A 25,455-nucleotide genomic window follows, 5' to 3' on the forward strand; every position below is an offset into this window, starting at 1 on the left:
AATACAGAAAGCAGCCTATCTACAAGTGATTATTTCTAGCAGTTCAGAAAATCAGAACAGGAAAACTGCGCTGAAAAGTAAAATGAAACATCTTCTGTAGAGTTCCACTAAACTTTTCTTACTGCATTAGTCTACATACACTTATTTCCTAATAAATCCATGCATGAATGCATTTGTTCTAGATGTGAATTAAGCCAAATGAAAAAGGTGTCTTTTGAAAATACAGCTATTCATATATGGAGTTATTCTGGCATATGTATGTACTATTTAAAAAGTACACCATGGTTTGGATCTAGACGTACCCAGACAGACATTATTTACAGAAGTAATTACTTCAAGCCACTGTTCAAATCTACACAGGAAAGATCAGCCTTGACAGAAAGTATTTAAGCATTGACTTCTCTTTGTCTACTGACAATACCAAAAGAAATCCAAACGTGTATTTACACATTACGTACTTTTAAGTCAGGCTTAAATTCACAAACATCTGCCATGAATATTTTCCTGTTACGTTCAAGATGTTCTCCAGAATGAACTTTAATTTCCTCTAAATACCACATTAAGCACAGTAAATGGTCCACTAAAGATTTTAGGCATAATTATATGCATTAAGAATATAAATATTTTCTCGATTCCCTATGATTTAACATTTAAGTTACTAATTGTAACAGCCATTGGCAGAAAGTACATCAACAGTGTATGCCTATGCTGCTCCTTTCCTTCTATCTCCAGTGGAACAAACTGGCCTCTCAAACTCTCCTCACAAAAGGAGGCCAAAGAAACCGGAAAAAAAAAACCCCAAAACCCCAAACCAATTCATCGCTGTATTTATCTTCAACTTGGAACGAAAGAAAGGTGAAAATTCCCAACTGACATCATCAGTTAGAGGAAATAAGAGCTCATCCATCCGTGAGAACTCTGGCAAGCGCTTGCAGCACGAGGTCAGCAAATTCTGCTTGGCACCATCCCATTCATCAGAATATTGTGGGAAGGAAAGATTTTCACCCTGTTTTCACCTAGTATATATCGGTAATGAGAAGAAACTGAATCTACCAGCTCTCTGCTGTTTGTGAAGTATCTGCCCCACTGTATCAGTGATTTTAAATGAACAAAAAACTATCTTTCAGTTACTGTATTATCAGAACAGGACCAAAACATTAAATGGAAGGGAGGAGGAAGGAAGGGATTAAAGCTACTTAAAACATCATTAGGAAGATTTTTCTTTACTCCTCACAGCACACATGCCAACAGATACTTATACTCTGTGCCTATGGTCATTGTATCAATTATTAGTTCATTGCCTATCGCTGCAACAAAACAAAGCCTGATGCTTTTCTTGTAAGTTAAATATGCACTAGATGGTTCTGGTACCATTACATTAAAAAGGAGTCTCTAACTGTTCTTTTCATAACTGCAATTACTTTTGTTCTTACAAAATGTGTTTGATTTGAAAAACTAATCTTATTTTTAAATTGACAGACTTTAACAATGGAATTTAGATATCTCGCAGGACTTGTAAAAGCACCCCTTTCAACTGAAAACTGAAAGTTCAATTGCAGTGAACATTGATCCTGACCTACTGTAAAAGCCGCCTTTCAGCTGAAAATTGGAAGCTCAAACACTGCGGACATTGATACTGACCTACAGATTTTGTCTTCGTATCACTAACATCAACAATCTACGTGAACTCAACTATAAATAATATTCTTGTGGTCAGATATATAAATCACAATGCCATTACCACTAAGAATTATTCTGTGCTGGAATTCAAGATTCAGTGCACTAACAAAGGGCTGAAGGAATAGCTATCTACTGCAGAGCGTCAGTCTCTAAGGGCTAGAACTGAATCACGTGGGAAGGGTAATGGAAGAGAATCCTGCAATAATGTTCACTTAACTATATTATATTGTATTAACTTGAAGACTTCTGTCTCCAGGACTGAAAAATCCCATAAATTAAACAATACATATTTTTAAAACAAGTTTTAAAATTTGTACATTCTGATCTATAAATTTGTACGTATTTGAATTTTACTTTGAAATCTCCTGCTACCCAAAATAACAGGTGAATAGTAAGCTAATAATGAAGTTTAACTCAGTATCTTTCTCATGTCTCTGCAGATACCAGCACCAGACAGATTAAAAATGTAAAATCAAAATTACTCTGATTGCTTTCTGAAATGATATTCGTGCTGTTTTAATACATGCAAATAACAGGGGTATTTTTATTCTATAATATCTCTTTAGAAGGTTATAGCCAAAATAATATTTAAAGGTATACTGAGTCTGAAAGAACAGTACCCTTAGTAAAAGCAAACAGTCATTTCTAAGGCAGTGGTGAGAACACTTGCAAAACATACAAAAATATACAGGTAAAGGAAACTACTCCAAGCCTACGTCAACACTACGTGTTGCTGATCTTGGACCATATTGTGCCATTGATTTTTAAGTAGAACTTGAAAATTATTTCATTGATGGCTCCTTAACAGCAGTTGGCTATTTTATTTCTGCTGACAGGGGATTGAAAAATCAATTCTCTGAGAGACAGGACAAACAGTTAACACTGTATTCAACTGCAAAGCCAGGTCACTGCACAAAGGTGAACTTACCAACTGCATGCAATGTGGGCTTACGCAAAGGAAAAATGATAATTAACAAGTTAGAATACAGGTGCGAGAAGGTGAGCAATCAAATACAAATCTCAGATTTAAGAACTGTTGACTGATACAGACTGACAATTTTCTTTTTTTCTCCCCCCTAAACCTTTTGAGACTATTTAAGTTAATTTAACTAAGCAAGTTACAGTTGCGATGGCTTACTGATAAAGAGAATCCTCTAAAGGAGACAATTCATATTTATAAAATGAGAAGAATAACTTCTACTTTCTATTAGGTTCTATGAAACACACAACGAAATCCCCTTTGATGCCAACAGTAAGTTTACACAGGTCACACGGAGATTATAGCCTCTCTGAAATCAGTAACTTTTCCTTAGCTTTCATATTAAGGTTATTTGCTATATTCAGCAAACCACTGAAAGAAAAACATACTTGACTAAGATCAGTATTATTTCTTTTCTTCACTCACCTTCTTCTTCTTTCCCTAACCTTATATAGTTTTCTTCCTCAATAGATCTCAAAGTGCTCTCCAAAAAAGTGGAAAGAAATGAAAAACACAATTCAAGTGCTAGATGTTTTTGTTCAGCAGGGGAAAGCGAGCCAGTGAAAGGTCTGAAAGCGATACAGGTAAGAAAGCTTGCAATAATATCTTTATCTGAATGATCCACAGAACTTCCACAACTCTCTACCAGTTAAAACTCTTAAGAAATTCTCAAGTGTCTTTACCTTAAATTGCTCCCAAAAGGATGGGAAAAGGAAAACAATGAAAAAGAGAGGGACTACAATTTCAACATTGTCTCTTAAAAACAAAACAAAACAACCTACAAATTCCAAGTCTTTCCCCTTGTAACCTCTTAGTTTTCCTAAGAGGGAAAATGACTGGGAACACTCAGAGCACAGACAAGAGCCATTTGTTGTGCACCTCTGCTATGGAAAGAACAGAATATTAGCAATTGCTATGTATTATACTGGTAAATAACTTAAAAAAGCAAATCCTGAGAAGTTCTCTCCCAGCCCCTCCCCTGCCGCCCGCCTTTTTTTTGAAGATGTGTTTGGAAAAAGTATTAATTCCAGTCTATACTGTCTCTTAATGACTTGTGTGTCCTGGAGAGAGGAAGCCTTGAACAGTAGCCGCAAGCCGCGTGGAAACAACATTACAAACTGTGCTGGAAAGGGAACTCTCTCTGTGCCCAACAAGCTAACTGCAAAATGCAACAGATTCGGGAAGTGCAGAATGATCAAACAGCCAAAATACACTCCTAACATTTGGCTACTGCTTTAGGGAAGCATCACCTTTAACTGTTTTTTTCACCAATCCCCTATGGTTTCTCCCCTAGACCCATAAGTCATTTAGTTTAGTCAGTACTGACTTATGAAGTCAGTTAATCATGCAGCATACTACATAAATGCAGCCACAGGCCTTCTCTACAACACAAAACGTTAAAGGAAAAGAGGCAAACCAAACTGTGCAGGAGTGCCTCACAACCCAGTGGCTGAACATCTAAACAAACCCATCTAGCGGCTGGAAAATCCCAAGAATTGCTGTTACAGTCTTACAACTTCACAAACCTGTTTGTAGAAGCTGTGTAACTAGGCCTAAGGATTGATTTACCAGGAAAAGAAAAGTAACCAGGCAGAGCTTTCACAGGCCTTTACCATTAAAAAAAGTCAATTTTACTAAGGTCTACTGTCTACCTTGCCATTCAAGCATACAAGTCACAAAGGAAGACAAGCAAGAAGGTCCAAGATCAGGAGGACCCACAGACGTGATGCCCCACAGCACGTCCCTGAAGAGATTCCCTAGTGACTGTAGTTCCTATGTACAGCCTTTGCCTCAAGGGGAGCATTAATTTGTGCCTCTCCACTCTGTTCAGCCACCCCTTTCCATGAAACAAAGGAATTAAATGCCTTTGAAACCTCTATTGTTGTTAACAAACTCAGCTGAGACAGGTCAAGTGTAACAGCTGTTACTGAGAGCAGAACTGGCGGAGCAACACACAACTTCAAGAACCTGGTGTTTTCTGTGCGTGTGTTCATACAGAAACGATAAAAAAATCCTAAAGAATGACGGGAAGTGTAAGTTACAAAAACATGACGACAAAGCCATTTTGACGGGTGAACGACAGATGAAGTAATAGACTGAAGGAAGAGGCAAAGAGAAAGGTGAGAAACTGAAGCTGGGTAAAGACAAATTAATAATTCAGATTTTAAAGTTTTCTTTAATTAATTTAAATTGCATTTCTAGATTTGAGTTTTTTATTTACTATTTCCCTTGATTTGAGAATAATCTGACATTTTCTGTTTTCAAACATATGCCAACTTCCTGTAGTTAAAAAATGAGTAAGAGCAGCTCTGTCATACAACAGTAACCATACCTACCACCCATTACAGTTACATGATGACGATTAAGAATTTTATTTAAAACACACTTCAGTTACATCTCTTTGCAATCACAAAAGCGCTGACTTCTTCCTTAGCACGGCAAGAACATAGAGAATGATATGAAACTCTCACAGCATCCAGAGAGGTGCACTCAGAAACTGGAGAAGAACGTCTCCATCATGAGGAGCCAAGCAAAACCGTGTCCAAAGACAGCCACACAAGCAAGCAAGCAAGCAAGAAGAGCTCAAGACTGGGGCAGAACAGCATCACAACACTCCTCATTTTCATCATTTCATACCAAGGTAAAATTTAGCCTTAGGCTGAACTTTGAATTTGCTATGGACAGGATTTTTGGTTGCCCCTTTCTTTAAGATGAATTAAAAGGTGAAAGACTGCGTGGATGCTATTTGAAACTGTAGGCATAAGCTGCACTGTTCCTCTAAGTGGGTGCAACCTTTTGTGAAAGATAAAAATCACTGCCCACATGTACCCAAGGCTGGGTTGACACATGTCAGATAAGACCTTAAATGAAGCATACCTGCTTCTCTCTCTCTGGGCTTACGTGAAAGCCTTCAAATCATACAACAATAGCTATTTTTTTCTGGCTTAGACCAATCAGGGAATAAAATACTTTTCAAGCCAGATGAAGGCTAGTTCTTCACCAACAGAAGCTACCAAAGAAGTGCTTTTTAACACTGCATCATGAAGACGAACATTCTGGAGTTCACTTTCAGTTCCTATTCACTTCCAGTCACTAAGTAGGGCCAACAAATTTCATTGCACTTCGATGCTGATAAACTCAAACATCAGCACTGGTATGACAATGTTTTTCTTACTACTTGCTATCTAAAAAAACATGGGAGAAAACAGTATTTTTTACTACTTAATTGTTAAGCATAAATAGTCTATTTCCACACTGATACGCTGCTGTAATAGTTAGAGAATGCGCTTTATATACCACCTGAAATATTTATAGAAAATTAATGAAATAAAGGACAATTAATAACTAGACTACTGGCAAAGTGTAGAAGACTCAAAAGTCAAGTGGCAGTAAAATAATAATTTACAAAAATATACTTTGAAGTTGATAATTATTATACATTTCTAATTTACAAAGAAACACCACTACTACCCTGTGATAATTGAGCTCATTTAAGCAGCTTTCCACAACAACATTCTAAAATGAATTTCAACTAGCAGTCTTTATTTAACATGCACTGAAAGACACAAGGTGCAACCACACCAAGAAAATATATTCACTTGGTGGCTACAGGAATACTAGTATCAACATCAGACTAGAACTTAACAGCAAGAATAATTCAGATTTGAATTACAACTAAACACTGACTTAAGTTTGATGATGCATTGGTAATTCTCATATAAAGCTGTGTCAGCAAGAAAATAACAGTTAAATTAAAAAAATTACAATTAGCTTTATCAGTGAAATCTTACACTGCCAACACAGCAAATAACTCATTCTAATAATTTTTCAACTCATAATAATAATAACTTTAAAATACACATAAAATAGTAGTAGTGTTTCGTATTATACATGTGGGAGATCAATAACGAAACCCAATAATATAAAAATTGCAATTCAATACAAAGAGTACTTAATGACCTACTTTTATAGGTCATATACTTATACTTACATATTCAGGTTTTAATTTCTTGTCTCCTCCTCTTACAGCTACTTTTTCAAGCTTGTCTATACTCTGCATGATAAGCTCCTCATCTTTAAGTCTAAGTTCCTCATGTATTATTTCAATGTCACGAACAGGATCTACACTTCCTTCAACATGAGTGATATCATCATCTTCAAAAGCTCCTAAAACAAAAGAACACTTAAATTACATATTAAGCTAAAAAGACAAGAAATATGTATTTACAACACACTATTAAGAGTCACAAGAGTTTGAGATTAAAAAGTCAAGTCAGTAAGTCTGTCATACTGCCTGTATACAAGTGTCACCTGCAATATTTTATATCATACTGTTTTAGTCTGTTAATTTACGTATCAACTCCAGAATCCAAAGCTTTATACAGATACATACAAAGCATAGTGCTCTGCCATTTCAGGAGAGCACTTAACACATCCTTAAGAGATTCTTCTAAATAGGAACAGGCTAGAGCACTTTCCCAAAAATAGGTACCACTGTATTTAACAGCATCTAACCTAGCAGCAGCAAACACAGTAGCTAAATTGAACATTGCAGAACGTTTTAATACACACAGTAATGACTAAAAGACTCAGGGAAAGAAAACCTTACAAATCACCCTGGCAGCCCTCACTGGCTGACCAATTTTATGCATTAAGAAAAAAAAGAAGTTCCAGACAAAGAATTCTGAAGTTCTGAACGACTCTTAGTGTTTCCAAGGGAAACAGGGCTTAGAAAAAAAGGCCTGAAATCATCTGGCAGACCTCGTCCCTGTTTCAATCTACTTTATCACTGTGGTTCTGACGGTGATTAGATAATGAACCACTCAGACACACAATTTACACAGCAGCTAATTTCATCGGCCTGATTTGAGGGTATGGTTTTTAGGGGGCCATCAAAGAAGCAGATGAAGGTGCATTTGTCATATATGAGTGACAACCATTCACACTATCTGAACAAAATGGTGCTGGCCCTTATTAGAAACACATGCTATTATCACATATTTAAAGTGCAGTTGAAGCCATAATTTCAAATTGCCAACTGGAAACATAAGGGTAAAACAACCAGATATTACTGAAGCATGTGTGCTGACTTCATGCCCTTCTGAAGACAATCTGGCAACATAATTCAACTGGGATTTAAATTATCAGATAAGCAGCATCACTAAAAAAAAAACCCCGCTCCCCCAAAAATCAATACATATTTTAAAAATAAAAGTATTAACAAATAAAAACAGCTTATTACTTATTCCTGGATCAATTTTCAGAGTATTTGCATGCCTATCCTGTAACTCTAAAGATACACCCTGAGAAATCGGCCATGAAGAAATTATTTTTTACACAGGGGAAAAAACCCCAAGGCATTTCTTGTACTAGATATGAGATAGGAAACCAGATAAACTACAAATAATTCCTTAACTGATATACAGAAAGTTGGGGTTCTTTGTTGTCATGCTCTCTTAAACATCATCTTTTCTTTAACTTACTGAAAACAGTGGTTTTAGCAATCAAGATTTTACATCAAAATACATGGTACACAGGTTTAAAATGTTGTTGACAGTCAAATGTCAAAATCATTTTCACATAAACTTATGAAAAGTTTTTAGAACAGTGATTACCAGAAGTTCCCTCCTCTCCCATCAGCCGTCCCCCTCCAAAGATCATCAGTGAGCCCCCTTGGTACAAGGAAAATCACCTCAGCAATAGATCCAGCTCTGATGCTGGCCCTGACGAGAGAACAGGCTGCTCTGTCAAATGGAAACCCACTACACTAACCCATACCAATGCCAGACAATTAAGGAAGAGATATGTAGCCTTTGCCTTCCATAAATCCATAATTGTGCACCGGACTCAATGGGACATGGGCTGTTTGGATGAACAAATACTAGAAAACATAATTTAACAGCTCTGTTCTAATTTACAAGGAAAATACTCAATAAAAGGAGAGGGGGGCAGAAAGTAGGAAGATATCATCATACAGATCAAAGAAAAGTCCACCTGCCCAGCCTTCTCAACAGATGAGTAGTGTAAAGCAGCTAAAAGTAAGAAGTTTATCTTTCTTCCTTGTGTCAAGAAAAGCGTCTGTTATCGTCTAAATAATACATTCTCAAGTTGTTTACATCTTCCTTCTGCATTTGGTGTCCATGGGTTTAAAATACAACAAAAAAACCCCACACTGTTAAAGCCAGGAGAAAAGATCTTGCATTTACAACATAAAAATAAAAAGTAAAGTAAACAGCTTGTTTTGGTCTTAAGGAAGAATGAAGTTTTTCTGAAAAAGTAAGTGTAAGCTGAATTAGTCAGTAATAACAAAACACAAGCTTATCTATTAGTTATATTTTTCCATTTTATTCAACAACAGTAAAATACTTCTCCAGAAGTTACCTTAATTTCCTCACATCTTCCCATTCCTTTTCACACACACACAAAAAAAATTCAGTTCTTTATTCACCCAAAACCAATTCATTCAGTGTAATTCCACCCCTACAGAACTGAATCTATACATTCCACCTTCGCTCTCTTCTCAGTCCACTAAACGCTTTAAACCATGGACACTTCAACGTTCTGCCGGAGTTTTCTTCAAGTCTCCTCCTCCCGTCAGCTGTCCTCATGCCTGTGTAAGCAGCGATCCTGCAGCTCATTTAGGCAACATCGATGACAAGAGACCCGTGTCTGGCAACAGGCAGTTGCTTGGTCAGGTAAGGAGCCCCTCTACTGAGCTGATGATTTCCCATTCAAGGCAACAATTTAGCCTTCTCTTCCACTCACTGGGTTGCTTGACTCCTCTCATGGAAGAAACGAACACTAGTTGCATATTCCATTAAAATGTTGGATTTTGAGCTTATATTTTCAATTCTACATTTAGAGGAAAAGTGCATTTTCCTAACTTGGAAAGGAGAAAACCTATCAACAGGTGTGCTGACAAAGGTCACACAATTCCCTGATAAATAGATAGGAAATCCATTAAAATAATCATGGCAGTTTTTTTTTTTTTTCTTATCAGGAACACTTAGAGGAGAGAAATTTAAATCTCTTCCTATTGAGACAGCCACAGTCCATAAGGAAGTGGTAGGTATAAGATTTTGTACACACAAAAGGCCAAACTGGCATTAATGTCCAGATTTTGGCATAAACTGAGAGACTCTTCTTGATAAGCAACAGGCATTGAGCTTTATTTGTGAACCTCTTGTTCAGAGTTTATCAACGCCAACTTCAGTCGTCAACCTACAACAAATCAGCCTCTGACTGCAGCCTAGTCAGAAGCGAGATGATGGGATACTCAAGGAATAAGGAAAGGAAAAGGGAGAGAGACACTGCTATGATGAAAGAGCCTTAGTTATGACTTTGTCTCAATATCCGTGTCAGATGTATCGTGGGCAATACATTATGCAAGCCTCAAGCCTGCTTTGTGATGATGGTCTAGCACAAATCACATTGAGCATTGTAGGGAAGTCAATTCTGGTCTGCAGAGCTGAGTGCAGACTTAGCAAGCAAGAACTGGTGGTAACCTTAGGAATGAGGCTCTGTGCGAGAGATGAGATCTCTTGGAAAAAGTACAACTGTGAGGAATTAACAAAGTTAAACTATTAGGATAACATTTTACCCAGTCCCTGGTTTAAAAACCAGTCTATATAAAAATTTAAAGCAGTAGGAAAAAATTGAGTTGTAAAACTGATTCAAGAAATAGGACATAACCAGAAAATGTGTTGCAACTTACAAAGGTGAAACTAAGAACTACAATATTAATCTCCAAATCTTACCTGACATAGATTATTAACAGTATATTGCTATTTATTAATGTGCCTCTGTGCCTTTGCTATATTAGTGAGTGAAATTCCTCTGTCAAGCCAGACCTTTAACTGTATTTTATTAGGGAAGATGATATGATAACCCCTCCTTCCCTCCAGCATACACAGCAGCAAACCAGAAAGCTCAAAGGCTCTATTTTAAAACATAACGAACAGGGGACTAAGAATGACATCACTGTCCAATTAAAGATGGTGCAACACCTGTACGATGAACAAGATGCACAAGGTGGACACAGGCCATGAACCTTGAGTAAGCAGTAGTATAAGTAGTTGATATCGAGCGCTACGTAGAAAAGCAGCCTGTTGAAAATAAAAAGGACCCACTAAATTATGCTGAAATGGAAGAAGCAGGGAGGATGGGAGGTAGGTCTTGAGATGCAAGACGACAGCAAACAGATGAGAATTTCAGTTTTCTGAAGGATCAGGAAAGGCTATCTTGAGTAACACACAGAAAAAGAATATCAGCTTATGGACATGTAGCTCTCTGAAGAAGGCAAATGAAAAATAAACATTGCCAAAGAATGCTGATATTGGTTTGGCTGATACTGATCACAACAGAATCAGTGAGTAAAAATAATGGGGAAAGGGAGTTCTGGTAGTCTTATTTTGATCTCAAGCTGATTACTAGCTCGAGAGAGCTTGGTAGAAAAGAGCTTGGGAGGAAAGGTTCCCTGAAATGGTACTAACAGGGCAGCCAGGCGAGGAAGAAAAGGACTAGAATGGGATAGTTGCAGAAGAACAGTGAGAGCAAACATGGTCACCTGTCAGACGTAAAACGCATTCTGATTATGAGCTGTGTTTAAACACGGTGAACCTCAAACACAGTGTGTCTGTCGTCTTATTGACATAATGAGGGTTCAACTTCTGTAAATACAAGGGACCTTTTCAAGGTTAGAAACTTGTCTACACACTGTCCTCGGCAGCATACTCACACCTGCCAGGCTACTGGCTGCTGAGCTCCATGGTCTAGCTTCCAAAGTCCTCATTAAAAAAAAATTAATTTTTTCAAACTTGTGCTAAAAGATTTGTCTTAAAAAAAAGATGTTGTGATGTTCTGGAATTTCATCAAACAATAAACTGATCTAACTATGCCACTTTATTTATTTACTTATTATTTCCAGGAAAAAAAAACCCTAATTAAAAAAGATATTTAATGTGAACTTCTCCAAAACTAGCAATACCACTGCATTCTCAAGACAGTATGACCTATGGACAATTACCTTCTCCAATGAATGTAATGAAAATCTATTGTTCTTCACATGTCTTCATCAACTGCATTTACTTTTAGAACAGGAGGACTCGGCATTTCTCAAACAATACCCCAAACCATGGCACCTTCCTTTTGCTTATTTCCTAAAGTTATACTGTCTGTGCTCCAATACTGCCCTCATTTTACTACAGGAAACTATAGTGTACTACTATAAGAGAAAAAAGAAATCAGTTTACCATACAGGGAGGAAAAAATATATACAGAAAATGGACTTACTCAAGCATCTCCCCAAAGAAGCATCTGTTTGTCAACAACTAAGCTAAGTATACAGTAATAGAGGAAGGTCAACTGGGAAACCCCAATCAGTAATTTCATTATTTAAAAAACTGATTACGACTTCTGTGGTGTCTCCTGTATCCCACCAGAGGTGAAGTATATTTTAATCAGAAGTTAGTCAAAAGGAAGTTGAACGGAATCCACCTCTTTTCTATTTTAGGTATCGTAGCTGTAAGTCTTTTTTTCAAATAATCTCCCTGAAAATGCTGATGGATTTGCACTCTCGCTTGAAAAAGTACACCCCTGCCACTTCCTTTAGTGTAAAAGAACAAAGACTACAGAGCTAGAAACATCAAGCATGCTGCAAGTAAACAAATCTGCTATGGTAAATTCCCATGACGTTTTAGTGGCATGCAGATATTGCTATTTTAATAATTTTAATTTTAATAATTTTAACAAGGCAAGTATTTAGACCGGAAAACAGTAAAGCATAACACAGCAGCAGAATTCATTTTGCCATCTAATAGCACCAAAAGTAACGACTTAACCTGAAGTTACTAGAAATGAGGAGCTGGGAAATGATCACTGCCACATCCAGCTCCCTCTTCTGTTGCCAGTGGGCCCAAACCTAAAGGATTCTTCAGTTCCAGGGAAGGATTTATCTTCGCTGAGGACTTTATCTGGGCTGTTTGGGTGCAAGTGTGGTGGGCCCAAAAATATTTTAAAAGTGTCATTAAAGTAGTAACACAACAATAGCTGGTTCTGCACTCTGCTTTCAAGTAAAACTAGATAAAAGAGATCCAGAAAACAGAATGACTGGCTGGAGACGATGGGAAACCTGACTCTGGTTTCTCCCTGAGGAAGAACAGAAACCGTCTATTTGTCAGGTCTTGATAGCAGCCGGGACACACAGACATCATCTCTTCTTCACATGCAAAAGTAATAGCAGATAAATACGTATACAGCAGAGCAATAACAAATGCCACATTTTAAATGGTAGCATCTAATGGCATGCATGTTTCTTCCCATTTCTTTCAAGAATCAGCTTCAAAAGTCTTTGACAAAATTTACCTCTCAGCCTCCAGAGATTTTTGCATTGCTTATGTTATACCTGTCAAGATCTGATGACTGTATGTTATGTATTCATCTGAACAGAACCACTACACTTAGTTACAGGCTATCATCAACCAATTCATTCTCTTGCTAAAATCAAGTCATCCAATTACTCCTTGACTAATCAAGGCTGTTTTGGCTTTTTCTTTTTTCAAAAGGTACTCAACAGCATAAACAGTTCACTTACAAGAAATGGAAAGGGGCTAATCAGCAGAATTATTGTTTTGCTGCCACAATTTGCAGTATTTAAATGTAGTTGCTGATTGGACTGAAAGTTTTACGATATAGCATATAAAACTAGTTTGACACAAAAACGAAGCTGCCTATAGCCTTAACTTTATTGTTTCTAGCTCCTCCAAGCTGCCACCAATATGCTAAAAAACAAATCAAAATAATACTACTAGACTTATCTTATTCCGTTAATTGCAATTATGGAAATTAATTAATATTGTCAAGATTAATTTATATATGCTATACCAGTCACTTCATTTCTTTAATTATCCTTATCCTTAAAGTAAAATGGAACAAAATATTTGGCTAATATTAAGCTCCACATAACAGCATTTCAGCATCTTGTATTCATTTACAAAAGGTAAGCAATTGTGTTGGTGTATGTTATGCTGTAATTAAGAGGGATATTTCCAATTTGATCAGAATCTGAGCTGCATCACAAGCTGAAACTCCCATCGGTATTTAGGGTAATGACCAGCCTTTTTTGTCAATAAGCTATAAGAGAATGTTTAATAACACCACCAAAAACCAGACCTAGCGAATAATTGATACTTGCACTTCCTCTCCAGCATACATTCAACAACTATTATCAAAAGGAGCTGCTCGTCACAGACTGATATGGCACATCACAATACACATACATACCCTGTTATAAACCCTGAAATAAATGAGCAATAATATCTATCTGGCCACTTACCGGGGTGCGAATGGGGGAGAGAACAAAAAGAAATAAAATAGGGTAACTTGGGTGGGGGGCTAGAAGCAGAGTATATCTTCGAGCTATCAAAAGAAACAAGACTACAAGTGTCAAAAAACATTAAATTATAAATAATATCTGTACTTAGACTGGCTTGACATGCTATCATCAGTATTATAAAGATTTAAACGGTAAAAGATACCGCTATTTCTGACTGAGGTCCAAGTACATTTAATATTACAGAATGTATTAAACTTTGATGATGGTACATTTTACTATGCATACTCATGATTAGAAGGGCAAAAGAATACTGTCAGAGTCAACATTTTACAGCTTCTTAAATGTAGCACGTGTTAACAAAGAACCAACAAATAAAGTAGGTTTAGCATGTTTTCCCTTGCAAGCTAATTTCAAGTGAAATTAATCACCTGTAACACAAACCTAATATTCTTTAAGCAGAGTAATTTTCAGTTGAAGAAGGTGCACCTGCCTACATCTTCAACATAAGCAAAATCAAGTACAAAAAACATTAAATAAAATGCTGTAGTAAACCTTGACTTCTGAAGAAAGAATTTTTTCAGATGTCTTTTGTGGCTTTGTTTTGTGCTACAGCCCTTTAAGTTTTGTCTTCATAAAGCCCTAACTAGTTGTAATCACTCGCAGTCTAATTGTGGACATTTATCTGCTTTTCTTATGCATAGAACATAGCTATTAAAGCTGAATGGTGATGGTGTGAAGTATAGGTTAAATTGGGTGAAATTAAAGCAAATTACTCTGGGATGTGGAACTCTGAAAATAGAAACCGCCAATGATTTGCAACCCTCTTGATGATCAGCTTCACAGAACCCTAAATGACAAGAAAACTTACATATTTTAAAGTTAACTAGATTTTTTTTTAAATAATATGTATAAATTTATTTAAAATGCAAGCAGTCACTGTGGCAATAATTATTTTGTTTTACCTGCATCGTAGAAATATAAGAAAAGGTTTTAATTCCCATTAAAAACGCTTGTTTTTATTCTCAAGTTTAGCTGATTTTAGCAACAGAAAAACAGTTCAGAATATTAGTTGCAGCATTAGTTACTTTGAACAGAACGTTACAGTTTATGCGTACCATATGGCTATACAGACACAGGATGGTAAAAGCAGCTGCTTTGGGCTCTCTTGACTGGTGCAGTATTAGGACTCAAATTCATTACTTACCTATAGAAAAGATAAGCAGCTACATTTGCCCTGCTGAGCCCTAATACCGCACCAGTCAAGAGAGCACAAATCAAGCACCCCTCCCCAAAAGCCTGAAGTAGCGGCTGAACGGCAGTCCTTTCAATATCAAATCTATTGGGAGTATTTGACAAAAAAGGGGCAAGTCTATTTCTGCACCGGCAGGCACACAATGAGAGCATGTAGCAGCAATACAGGATTTTAAATGACTGTAGTATCAACTTCTTGAGCATACAAAGAATTTACATTTGCATAAAAGTACTCATCAAGCGAGTACTGCACAAGGTCAGAGATGAGAATTATAACCTCCCTGGGAAACACTGAGGCAAAGCAATTTACTTCAGAACACGTAAGTCGGCAGAAGAAACCACGATTCTGTTCCTGGTGGAAGCAGTTTTAACAGAGAAAAGTTGTTACCAAGACAGTCGCTCCAGTGAGCTTATCTGTAAAATCCTGTTCCAGAGCTCTTACCCTTGAGTCTGTCTGACAAATATTAGTGATTTCTTTCAGATGTAAAATGTGTTTACTTGCCATTGCTCTTTCATCCTAGCACCACTGGGATGTAGTCAACACTCCACAGGCAAAACCTTCTACCTGCTGAGATTTGCTATCAAGTTGGTCACACTGGGTAAAGGACATTATTTGACTGCTGAAGGAATAAATCTTTGAGCCCTTCATGCCTCTGTTTGCAGAGGGCTCACTCTGACTGCCCTTGATCATATACTTGAAATTCTATCCCTGCACTGCCCACCAAATAGTGCTTGGGACAAACTCCTCGGCTACTCTTCCTACAACACACTTTACCCAGGATCACAGCACGTGGTAATTCGCATGGACTCACTATCAGAAGACCCTAGGAAGGGCAGCACTGGATGCAAAACTTTTTGAGATGGCTGACATACCACATAAATTGTTTAAAATAAGAATACCCTAGGAAAAACTAGCCTCTCTGTTTTCCAAAATATGCCTGTGTACCATATATCCAAACTGTTCATAGAAGACAACATTCCTACTCAAAAGTAGACTGGAACTCATGTATTTGCAATCTGATGGTGCCTACACTGTACAAAAACACGGTTCCTAAGCAGAAACCATTTGGAAAGCAGAAATACGCCTATATGTCTAACTGTATATTCATATTACTTGACCATCACCGTCTCTGTGGTGCACTTTACCCTTTCTTTCAGAAAAAGTCAGTCATCAAGGTCATCTCTTTAGGAATACTCAGTGCCAAGCTCTACGGTTTCAGTCTTAACTGGAATCTCTGAGAGTCACCACAACAAAATAGAATCGCTAACAGTAACTGTGTTTTTAAGACTATATTTACACAGATCATGAATAGCAACTAGCAGCCATCAGCAGAAACCCACCGGGCAGTTTTACCTGGCCTTGAATGACCAGGTATACAGGAAACATTTTAATTATTCATGGACAATTTATCTGGGTCACAGATTGACTACGCCAAAGATGCAGAAATATCAAAAAAAAACCCCCAAAGCCCACCACTTGAGCCCTGAAGTTTTCATTGGGTCTGGCATAGCACTGCATAGCGGTTACCACGACTGTAGTCCTACTGAACCACTCTGGGTACCTAATGCTGCAAACAAAGTCCAAGCCACTGAACTCTGCTGAGCCCACCTTGGTTCCTGTGCAGAGCCAGCTCAACTCTCTGTTCTGCATTCTTCAACACCTGGGAGGGTTATTAGTCCTTGTAAAATAATGAACAGAGAATGAACAGTTCAGTTCAGCACAGAATGCAAAATTACAACCCTCCTGGAAGCCACAACAAAGGGTGTAAAATTGTTTCAATGAGGCAACTTCTCTTCTAAAACATTTAAAGCAATGTCTTAAGCTATATAGATACCTAGACAAAACTCAGTAATGACAAGTTTTCAGCTTTGAGAAGTTAGTTATCTAAGCAATTCCCAAATACTCTGAAACTTAAAATTATATCATCGTTACGATAAACAAGAGCACTACAAAACTGTCAAACAACTTCTTGCAGTGCCTTACAAAAATGCTATAAAAATGTGTTACGGAATTTGGCAGAGTGGACAAAAACAAGTTATGTTTACAGGTCAGTCATTGCTTACAAAAAGAGTAACCGAGTTTTTTAGAAGAAGGGTATTTACGAGGAGTTGTAAACTCAGGTCATCAAGTGTTAACAAAGAACCTTATTCTCCACATCTGAATGTTTCTCCTTTGAGGATCTATTTCATTGCACAATGGAGGTGAGGAGGAGGAAACATACTTGAGGAAAGACCAGCCACCATATAACAAAAATGAGAGCTAATGAAGGCTTAAAACAAGCAAAAATTGTTCGATAAGTGCTGTTATGTATGTATATGGCCTACGTAAGTTTGTAAGGAAGTGCTGTGTTGCCGAGTGAATAAAGTATCTTTAAAAACAAAAGCAAAAAGCCTCTCAGTAAATTTACCTTATAAAAATACAACCTTCCCACTGGACATTCTGGCCCACATTCATAACATAATACATAAACTTAATGCAAAAGTAGCAATAAAGGTCATCCAGATATATCCTTTGCAAATCAATTCATTTTTTATAAGAGTGCTGCCTATCTGGTTTAATAGAAAATCCTGTTAAATTAATAGAAGTCCTGTTAATAATAATAAAAATTAAATCATTAGCTGGTTAAGAGACAGTTTGTTCTTCATACATGATTTTTCACATGCAGTGATTACTTTTCAACAAATTAAAGATGATGTCACAGTTCTTAGGACCTCACATAATGGTACAGGCTTGGAATCACAAGAAATATCAAACGATCTTTTTAGAATGGGACCTGAAATACTGAAAACAAAAGCTAATATATAATTTGCATCTTATTTGAGATGCTAGACCTGATAAAGAGGGTTTGCAATATTTCCTGCTCAGTGTTCAAATCTTAATGTAACAGTTAACCAGACAAAACTCAATACTAATATTTTACTTTGGGTGTTAGTCCCTTCCTCTTCCTTATAAAACTCAAAACAGCATCCCAACAGAAAACTAAGCATATTACTTGCTACAGATTGGCTGAACAGTTACATGGGAAGTAAAAAATTCACTATTTTGTACATTATTTCAGTGAAGGAATCCTGAACACTCAGGGATTTGCATTTCTTTCTAGTAACATTTTACTTCAATGACAACTACGTCACGGAACATGCCAGTTGTGTTCTATAACTATCTGGCACCATCTAGTAGCCAGTGGCTTCTTCTTTACCAAATTCCATTAACAGAACCTGTGACAAGGCTGATGCTGAGCAGATATGCAAGAAACAATAACACAGACTTCTTTATCCGAATCTCATATGGTCAAACAAATGTTTTATGTTGAATTACGTACAGACAGCTATAGTCAGTAGCTACTTGTACGCTAAGCAAATAAATTCTGCCTTCCTTGAAAAAGCATATTAAATACTTCTGTGTACGTTCAAGTTTCCAAGTAATTTAAGAATCTACTGGCAAGTTTCAGCAGTAGTTGACAAAATGCATTGCTTTATGCATGCATGCAGTTTCTGTTTATTCCCTTCCACTATCCTGAAAACACACAAGTTAGAAACTAAGAAAGAAAACATGTGCTTTGATTAACTTGAATCCTGGATATACAGGGTGGGTTTTTTCCATGATTGCCAAAGCACAGTGCCTGGCAGACCCTAAAACTGGGAAGGGGGGGGCAGCAATATAAGTATATCGAGGCTACTTCATTATGTTCCCGAGGTGTGACTGGGTAGGAATCTTTATTTCCAACAGTTCTAGTCCTTTAGCCTGCAAGCAAACGCAAATACACAGCCCCACCATTCTGCTCCTTGCAAAATAAATATATAAATGTGATACTTTTGCAACATCTAACCACAGCTCTTTAAGCTGAAACAGTTCTTCTCCTTTTACTTTAGATGTCAAATCCATCACAGAAAAGAATTTTGTTTTTAAAAGGCTTCCTCAATGAAGCAGTTCATTTCTCTGCCATTTAGCTCACTGTATTTTTACAAGCACCAGGCTGAGCAAACTATGATTGAGAGAAGCCATCTTATGCACATTGCTGTTGTCCCACATCATTCAGAACAAACCTTTTTAGATCGTTAACTACCACAGGAGTGCTGATTACACAGGCACCAGCAATTTCCTAACCAATGACCACCTGAACAATGATGTGTTCAGCTTCTCAGACCCTGAAGCCTTTCAGAGGTGAATCATTTCACAGTTTGGAACTAGATCTCCATAGCAACTTCCCTTTGAGGGTTTTAGAATCACCATCCCGTAATTCTATGATCATCAAGCTCAACCATTCCCAATGGTTCTTTTCACAGCAGATGGAAAAGGAAGCCTTGAAATTTTACAGTCTATTTCAAGCAATTCATCTGGCAGCCTATTAGAATTCAAAATATTTCGACCTTCAATCACAAAGCATGTTATCTGAAGCTGTGGTGATCTCAAGTCAAGACAAGCAGACGTTTTAGTCTAATCATCCATGATGAGAAGAGACTGACAAAAACTCTTAATTCAACCACCATCAAAATGCTTATTTTAACTGCATGAAAGTCTTTCAACAGGCAATGAAAACACACCATGTACCATTTCATCACAACCTTCCATTCAAGGGAAATACGAATTCTGAATATTGGCATGGATCTTTGCACTCCCCGACTGCTTTTGAACAAATATCTGCTTCCTAAAAGTCAGTATAAATCCAATTCTACCACATTATTTTCAACAGCTGTCAAAAAAAATGATGGAAGCAAACTGCAATTAAACTTCTCATGATTGAGTACAATAATGCTGTAAATGAGTTACTTATTGATGGATGCAGTTTGTTATAGGCATCTTCTAAGAAATCAAAATCAGTTACGTCTGAGAAAATAAATACCGAGTAAATTATGAAAACATAGCATTGGTTAAAATCACGAAGCAAAGCTCAGTTTCATGATAATCATAATCAGAGGGGGGTTTAAAGTTTTTTTCCCCCTCTGTTCCCAATTCCCAACTCAATTCCCTCTGTTTAGAGTTAAAGAAACATTTTCCTTCTCTTAAATGTTTCAGTCAATCACTGAAATAATCCCATCAGGGGCACAAGAGCTTTAAATTTGAAAACCTTTTCACCTACAACCCAGATTGATTCATTCATATTTTTAATCAACCTTAAATACAAGTTAAACTGAAATGTTTTAAAATCTCAGTTATACACTGCCTACTAGATTAATAATAGTGGTTCATCAAATTCCCACCCCTCAAAAAAAAAAAAGAAAAAAAACAAAAACCAAACCAAAAACCACCCAAACTCTTCCCCACCCCAAACAGCTCTGTAAGGTTAACTCTAGAAATACTTTTTCTTGATACTACATTTTCATCAAAGTACAAAGCATCAAAATGCAGTAGTGAATAATCACTAACTACATAAACACAAGTTATCTGGTGATTAATGAATCCTAAAGACTTGCAACTTTCCATACAAAAATGCCACCAATAGTGTTTAGCAGGATCAGCAGTAAGTTTAGTAAAAAAAAAAAAAAAAAAAAGATATTACCATTTGGTGACTTGAGAGTAAGACTTTGATACTTAAAACAACAACTGCTGTAAAATATATCAAACTTAAAAGAAACAATAGAAGTACCCACCTGTACCAAAGCCCCAGTGTCTGCTATGAATAGTGAAATCAGGGAAATTAACAGGTACGTTACATTTTATAACAACTGTAGAGGCAGGAACACTTAATTGGTTTATTTTCTTTGAATGAAAAAATGAGTCTACAGTGTCCCTAAGCAGTTACTTAACTGCGAGAGCAGCCACAATTGAGACCCTCTCTACAGCACTTAAAATGCCACGTTTTATTAGGCTACAGGGAAAAACTAACCAACCAACCCCCCCAGCTGACCTTATCCTCCTAGGTATTGACATTGTTGAGCCATACTCTTACTCTCCTTCAAAGAAAAACTCTTTAAAAAGAGAAACTTATTAAAAAACCCAACAAAACTCAAAGATCTTGAATGCAATGATTTATTGACTGGTGGTTTACTGAGAGTTAATATTTTTGGTGAAGTCATTTTGAAAACATTTCTGTAAAAGAAATGATGATGAAAATCTTTGGGGGAATAAACTGGCACAATACAGGATTTATCTTCATATATTTTGCACCATTTGCAAAGTTAGCTCATGATCAGAGCTGTACAGCTGCTTACATTGAACTTCTTGAAGATCTGAGGGGAGGTATGTGAACATAACCACAAAATTCAACTAGGGATGAAGCTAGAATTTAAGATATAGTAAAGCAAATGAAAAAGTTATGCATCAACTGAAAATGTAAACTGTTTATTTCTAGGTACAATCGACTGAAACAAATACGGATTTATTCTAGCAATCTGAGAAAGAAACACTATGGAAAAAGTCTCTTGAGTATTTAAAACACCATCTCCTGCAAAGACCAGAGATTAAGGCAATTATACATGAACAATATAAAAATTCTTAGTGGTTTCCAGTGTTAGATCAGTTACGTCAATAGCCAATATAAAAACTACGGCAAATATCTTCCTAAAGGAGACAAAGAAGTCACAGGATACGTTTTACAAAACTCAGAAATTTTGCTCAAAATTTTATTCAACTTCTTTATCTTAATATGGAAGGTAATCAAATGTATTTGTTATCAGAAGTTTTAACTCATCTATAAAGCTTAGCTTACTTTTTTTGTCTGTTGACTAAATTTAACCATTAAGTACAACCTTTTATTTAGCATTGTTTTATCTGAAATTGAATATAAAACTGCCCAGGAGCACCAAGTTATTTAAACATTTTGCTAATTAAAAAGTACAACCGTCACTGCAGCAATACTTACTTACATGCACAAACAGAACTACATACATGTAATTTATCTACCAGTAAAGTAGCTATGACTAAATATAATTTGAACAGGAGCATTTTTTAAAAATTCTTAAGTGATAGTAAATGATAAGTATCTTGCATTGTACAATTAGACTGTCAGCAAAGGATGCCTATTAGTAACACATACACAAATCATCCGAGAGTTACATCTTTACAATCTATTCTATGATTATGCACAGTTATGATTCAAAGTATTTTCATGGTATTTTACCAGATATTTCTCGTAAATAGTAATTTCAAAATCTAGGAGGCAATTCGTAAAATTGTCTTCATATACTAAGAATGAGACTGCATTTTTAGCTTTTCCTCCTCTCAATATCCTCCCCACCGTATCTGAAAAACCTCATCTTAAGCACAGTAGTTATATATTAGCTCACCGTTTAACAATCTAGAATAACCTTAAGTTTATTTCATAACATATAATCAAGCAACATACGGTAATTAAAGCACACTGAAAACAGCAGTTACTAGCTAATTAACATTACAGAAACACTTTTCTTAATGATAGAAAAAGACAAAGATGTTATAAAGTGCCATAGCATAAGGAAGAGTTTGTTATAAACCTTTTTGTTTAAAACATTAAAAACTTCAACTCAGGAATTTGAAATTACAGTACCTTACAAACTAAAAATGTCAATGCAAGTTGTGCACAGTTAGGTAAGCTGTTTAGGGACTACCCCTTCACCATGTGGTTCGTGTGGTGCAAGCACCATTAATACAAACTGTTGTACCCCCCAGGACGGCTCAGCATTTGCAAACACACCCAACCTCTGTATTACCCTTATTCACGCAGAGTTAAAGAACTAATACAGTTTCACTATTTTCATGGCAGTAAGATGTATTTTGCCATCACCACAGCACCTGAACTGCAGCTAGGGACAAGCAGCAAAGAACAACTCGAGCTGTGATGATGGCACCTGGGGCTGGAGCTAGGGGCCGGCTGCCAAGCCAGCCGCTGTGTTCTTTAAACGCACTGGTTTGCAATGTCAGTTCAGCAGCATACTTTGTTAGATAATTGTTTCATGTTCTGCGATGAAATTACCACTTTAAAACAGTGGCAATATTTTACCTTTACATGCCATTTTCAAACCCACCTTCTATCTATTACATCATATTTTATATTTCATAGTTGTCTGTATTAACAGTAACACCTAAAAATGCTTTCTAGGTAAAACTGTATGCGTACACACTGCCCTAGCACGTAGTCTCTTTGGAGACCAATGCTTTCATATGAAAATATCTTCTGATATTTTTTCCCCACTATTTGTACCCCACCATTATTCACCAGCTTCTATATATGCTTACCTTATTATTATTATTAAGATAATTTTTCAACATCAGGAATTATTTTGTGTCATTTACATTCTTTGCTAAGCTTTCCAAACACACTGCATATGAAGGTGTATTAGCTTTCCCCACAGTTTCATGATTACTACATGGGTAAACACAAGCATTACAGTTGCAAGTTAGTTGTTAGTTAGTAACAAACAAGATCAGGCCTTACATACAGTTTGGCACACAACCACAATTAATTTTGCGCTCACATTTAGGCACAGGACAGTGCACAAGCAAAAGCATGTGGCCACCACCGAATGGACAGCACACTGCCTGTCTCAGCATATTGCCTTAAGTTTCCTAGTCCCTATAAGCTGGTAATAGTATGTACATCTTTGCAGGGGTTTTTTAATTTTGAAATCCAAAAGAAGTGCTTATATAAAGATATGCTCAAATTCTCAAACTAAATATCCACACTCTCTACATATGAATGTCAGTATGAGCATCTGTATCATGCAGCAAAAGAGTCAAGCAGGCCACTAGAAATTGCCTTTTTGCATGAGGATTCTTAACACGTATCTTAACGTGCACGCATATCTTAACACACTCCCTCTCTGATTAAAAAAAAAAAAAAGTATTTTAAATCCAAACATTTCAGAATGAAAAATAATCAATACTAATGTTGTCATCCTTCACTTGACCACTGCCTGTTTAAACATCATCGCTACCGCAACTTTTTTAACAGGTTGTGATATCAACTGTCAAACTCACGGGCAGTTAGAAAAGACTCTGAAAAAGACTATCTCAGTTGCTAATTCCAGCATGCAACATCTTTTGTTCAAGGTCTGGTTTGACACTGGTCTTACTTTCCTGATAAAATAAGCCTAAAAATAATTCTTAGACAGAATGAAGATCCTCTCCATCTCAAAACACTCTGGCTTTCAAAGAAACTCTCCAGAAGAAAAGGACCACACTGGCCATCATGCTTCTGGCAATTTTGGAAGTCCCTGAAGGAAGCCCTTGTTCATCAGCACTTAAATCTATAAAAAAATCTTCATCCAATTATTGTAGCAAGGTTCCTTGCAATTTTTTCCCCAAAAGCTATCATGTAGCATTTGTCTTGGACCTTGTCTATCCTGAAGAGGCTATCATTTTTATAAAAGTATATGGAATTATTTTAGGGTTTCTAAGACTAACAGACTCTCAGCAGATGCTGAGCCACAATACTTACAATCACAGAATCGTTTAGGTTGGAAAAGACCTTTAAGATCATCCAGTCCAACCATTAACCTAACATTACCAAGTCCACCACTAAACCAGTTAAGGGTAGAGTAGCAATTTCATGTTTCCTGGCTTGGTGGCTGCATTATTTATAATGAAAGTAAAAACTAGGAATCATTAAGGTTGGAAAGGACCTTTAAGATCATCAGTGCAACCATCAACCCAACACCACCATGCTTACTAAACCATGTCCCAAAGTGCCACATCTACCCGTTTTTTGAACACTTCCAGGGATGGGGACTCCACCACCTCTCTGGGCAGCCTGTTCCAATGCTTGACTACACCTTCTGTGAAGAAATTTTTCCTAATATCCAATCTAAACCTCCCCTGGCGCAGCTTGAGCCCTTTTCCTCTTGTCCTATCGTTAACTGCGTGGGAGAAGAGACCAACACCCACCTCACTACAACCTCCTTTCAGGTAGTTGTGGGGAGCGATAAGGTCTCCCCTCAGCCTCCTCTTCTCCAGGCTAAACAACCCCAGTTCCCTCAGCCACTCCTCATAAGGCCTGTGCTCCAGACCCTTCACCAGCTTCGTTACCCTTTTCTGGACACGCTCCAGCACCTCAATGTCTTTCTTGTATTGAGGGGCCCAAAACTGGACACAGTATTCCAGGTGGAGCCTCACCAGCGCCGAGTACAGGGGGACAATCACCTCCCTGCTCCTGCCGGCCACACTATTCCTGATACAAGCCAGGATGCTGTTGGCCTTCTTGGCCACCTGGGCACACTGCTGGCTCATGTTCAGCCGACTGTCGACCAACACCCCCAGGTCCTTTTCGGCCAGGCAGCTTTCCAGCCACTCTTCCCCAAG

At 37.1% G+C, this 25,455-nt stretch overlaps 1 protein-coding gene across 1 annotated transcript in view; it reads right to left on the reverse strand.

The window, feature by feature from the left end:
- The window catches only part of OLA1 (Obg like ATPase 1), a 105,289-nt gene that overhangs the window by 47,306 nt on the left and 32,528 nt on the right, over positions 1 to 25,455 (reverse strand). Inside the window, exon 5 of the mRNA XM_075710907.1 lies at positions 6,651 to 6,826. Coding sequence (XP_075567022.1) covers positions 6,651 to 6,826 — 176 coding nt within the window. The remainder of the gene's footprint in view (positions 1 to 6,650; positions 6,827 to 25,455) is intronic.

The sequence above is a fragment of the Pelecanus crispus genome, chromosome 5 (genome assembly GCF_030463565.1).
Source record: "Pelecanus crispus isolate bPelCri1 chromosome 5, bPelCri1.pri, whole genome shotgun sequence".
NCBI classification, from domain to species: domain Eukaryota; kingdom Metazoa; phylum Chordata; class Aves; order Pelecaniformes; family Pelecanidae; genus Pelecanus; species Pelecanus crispus.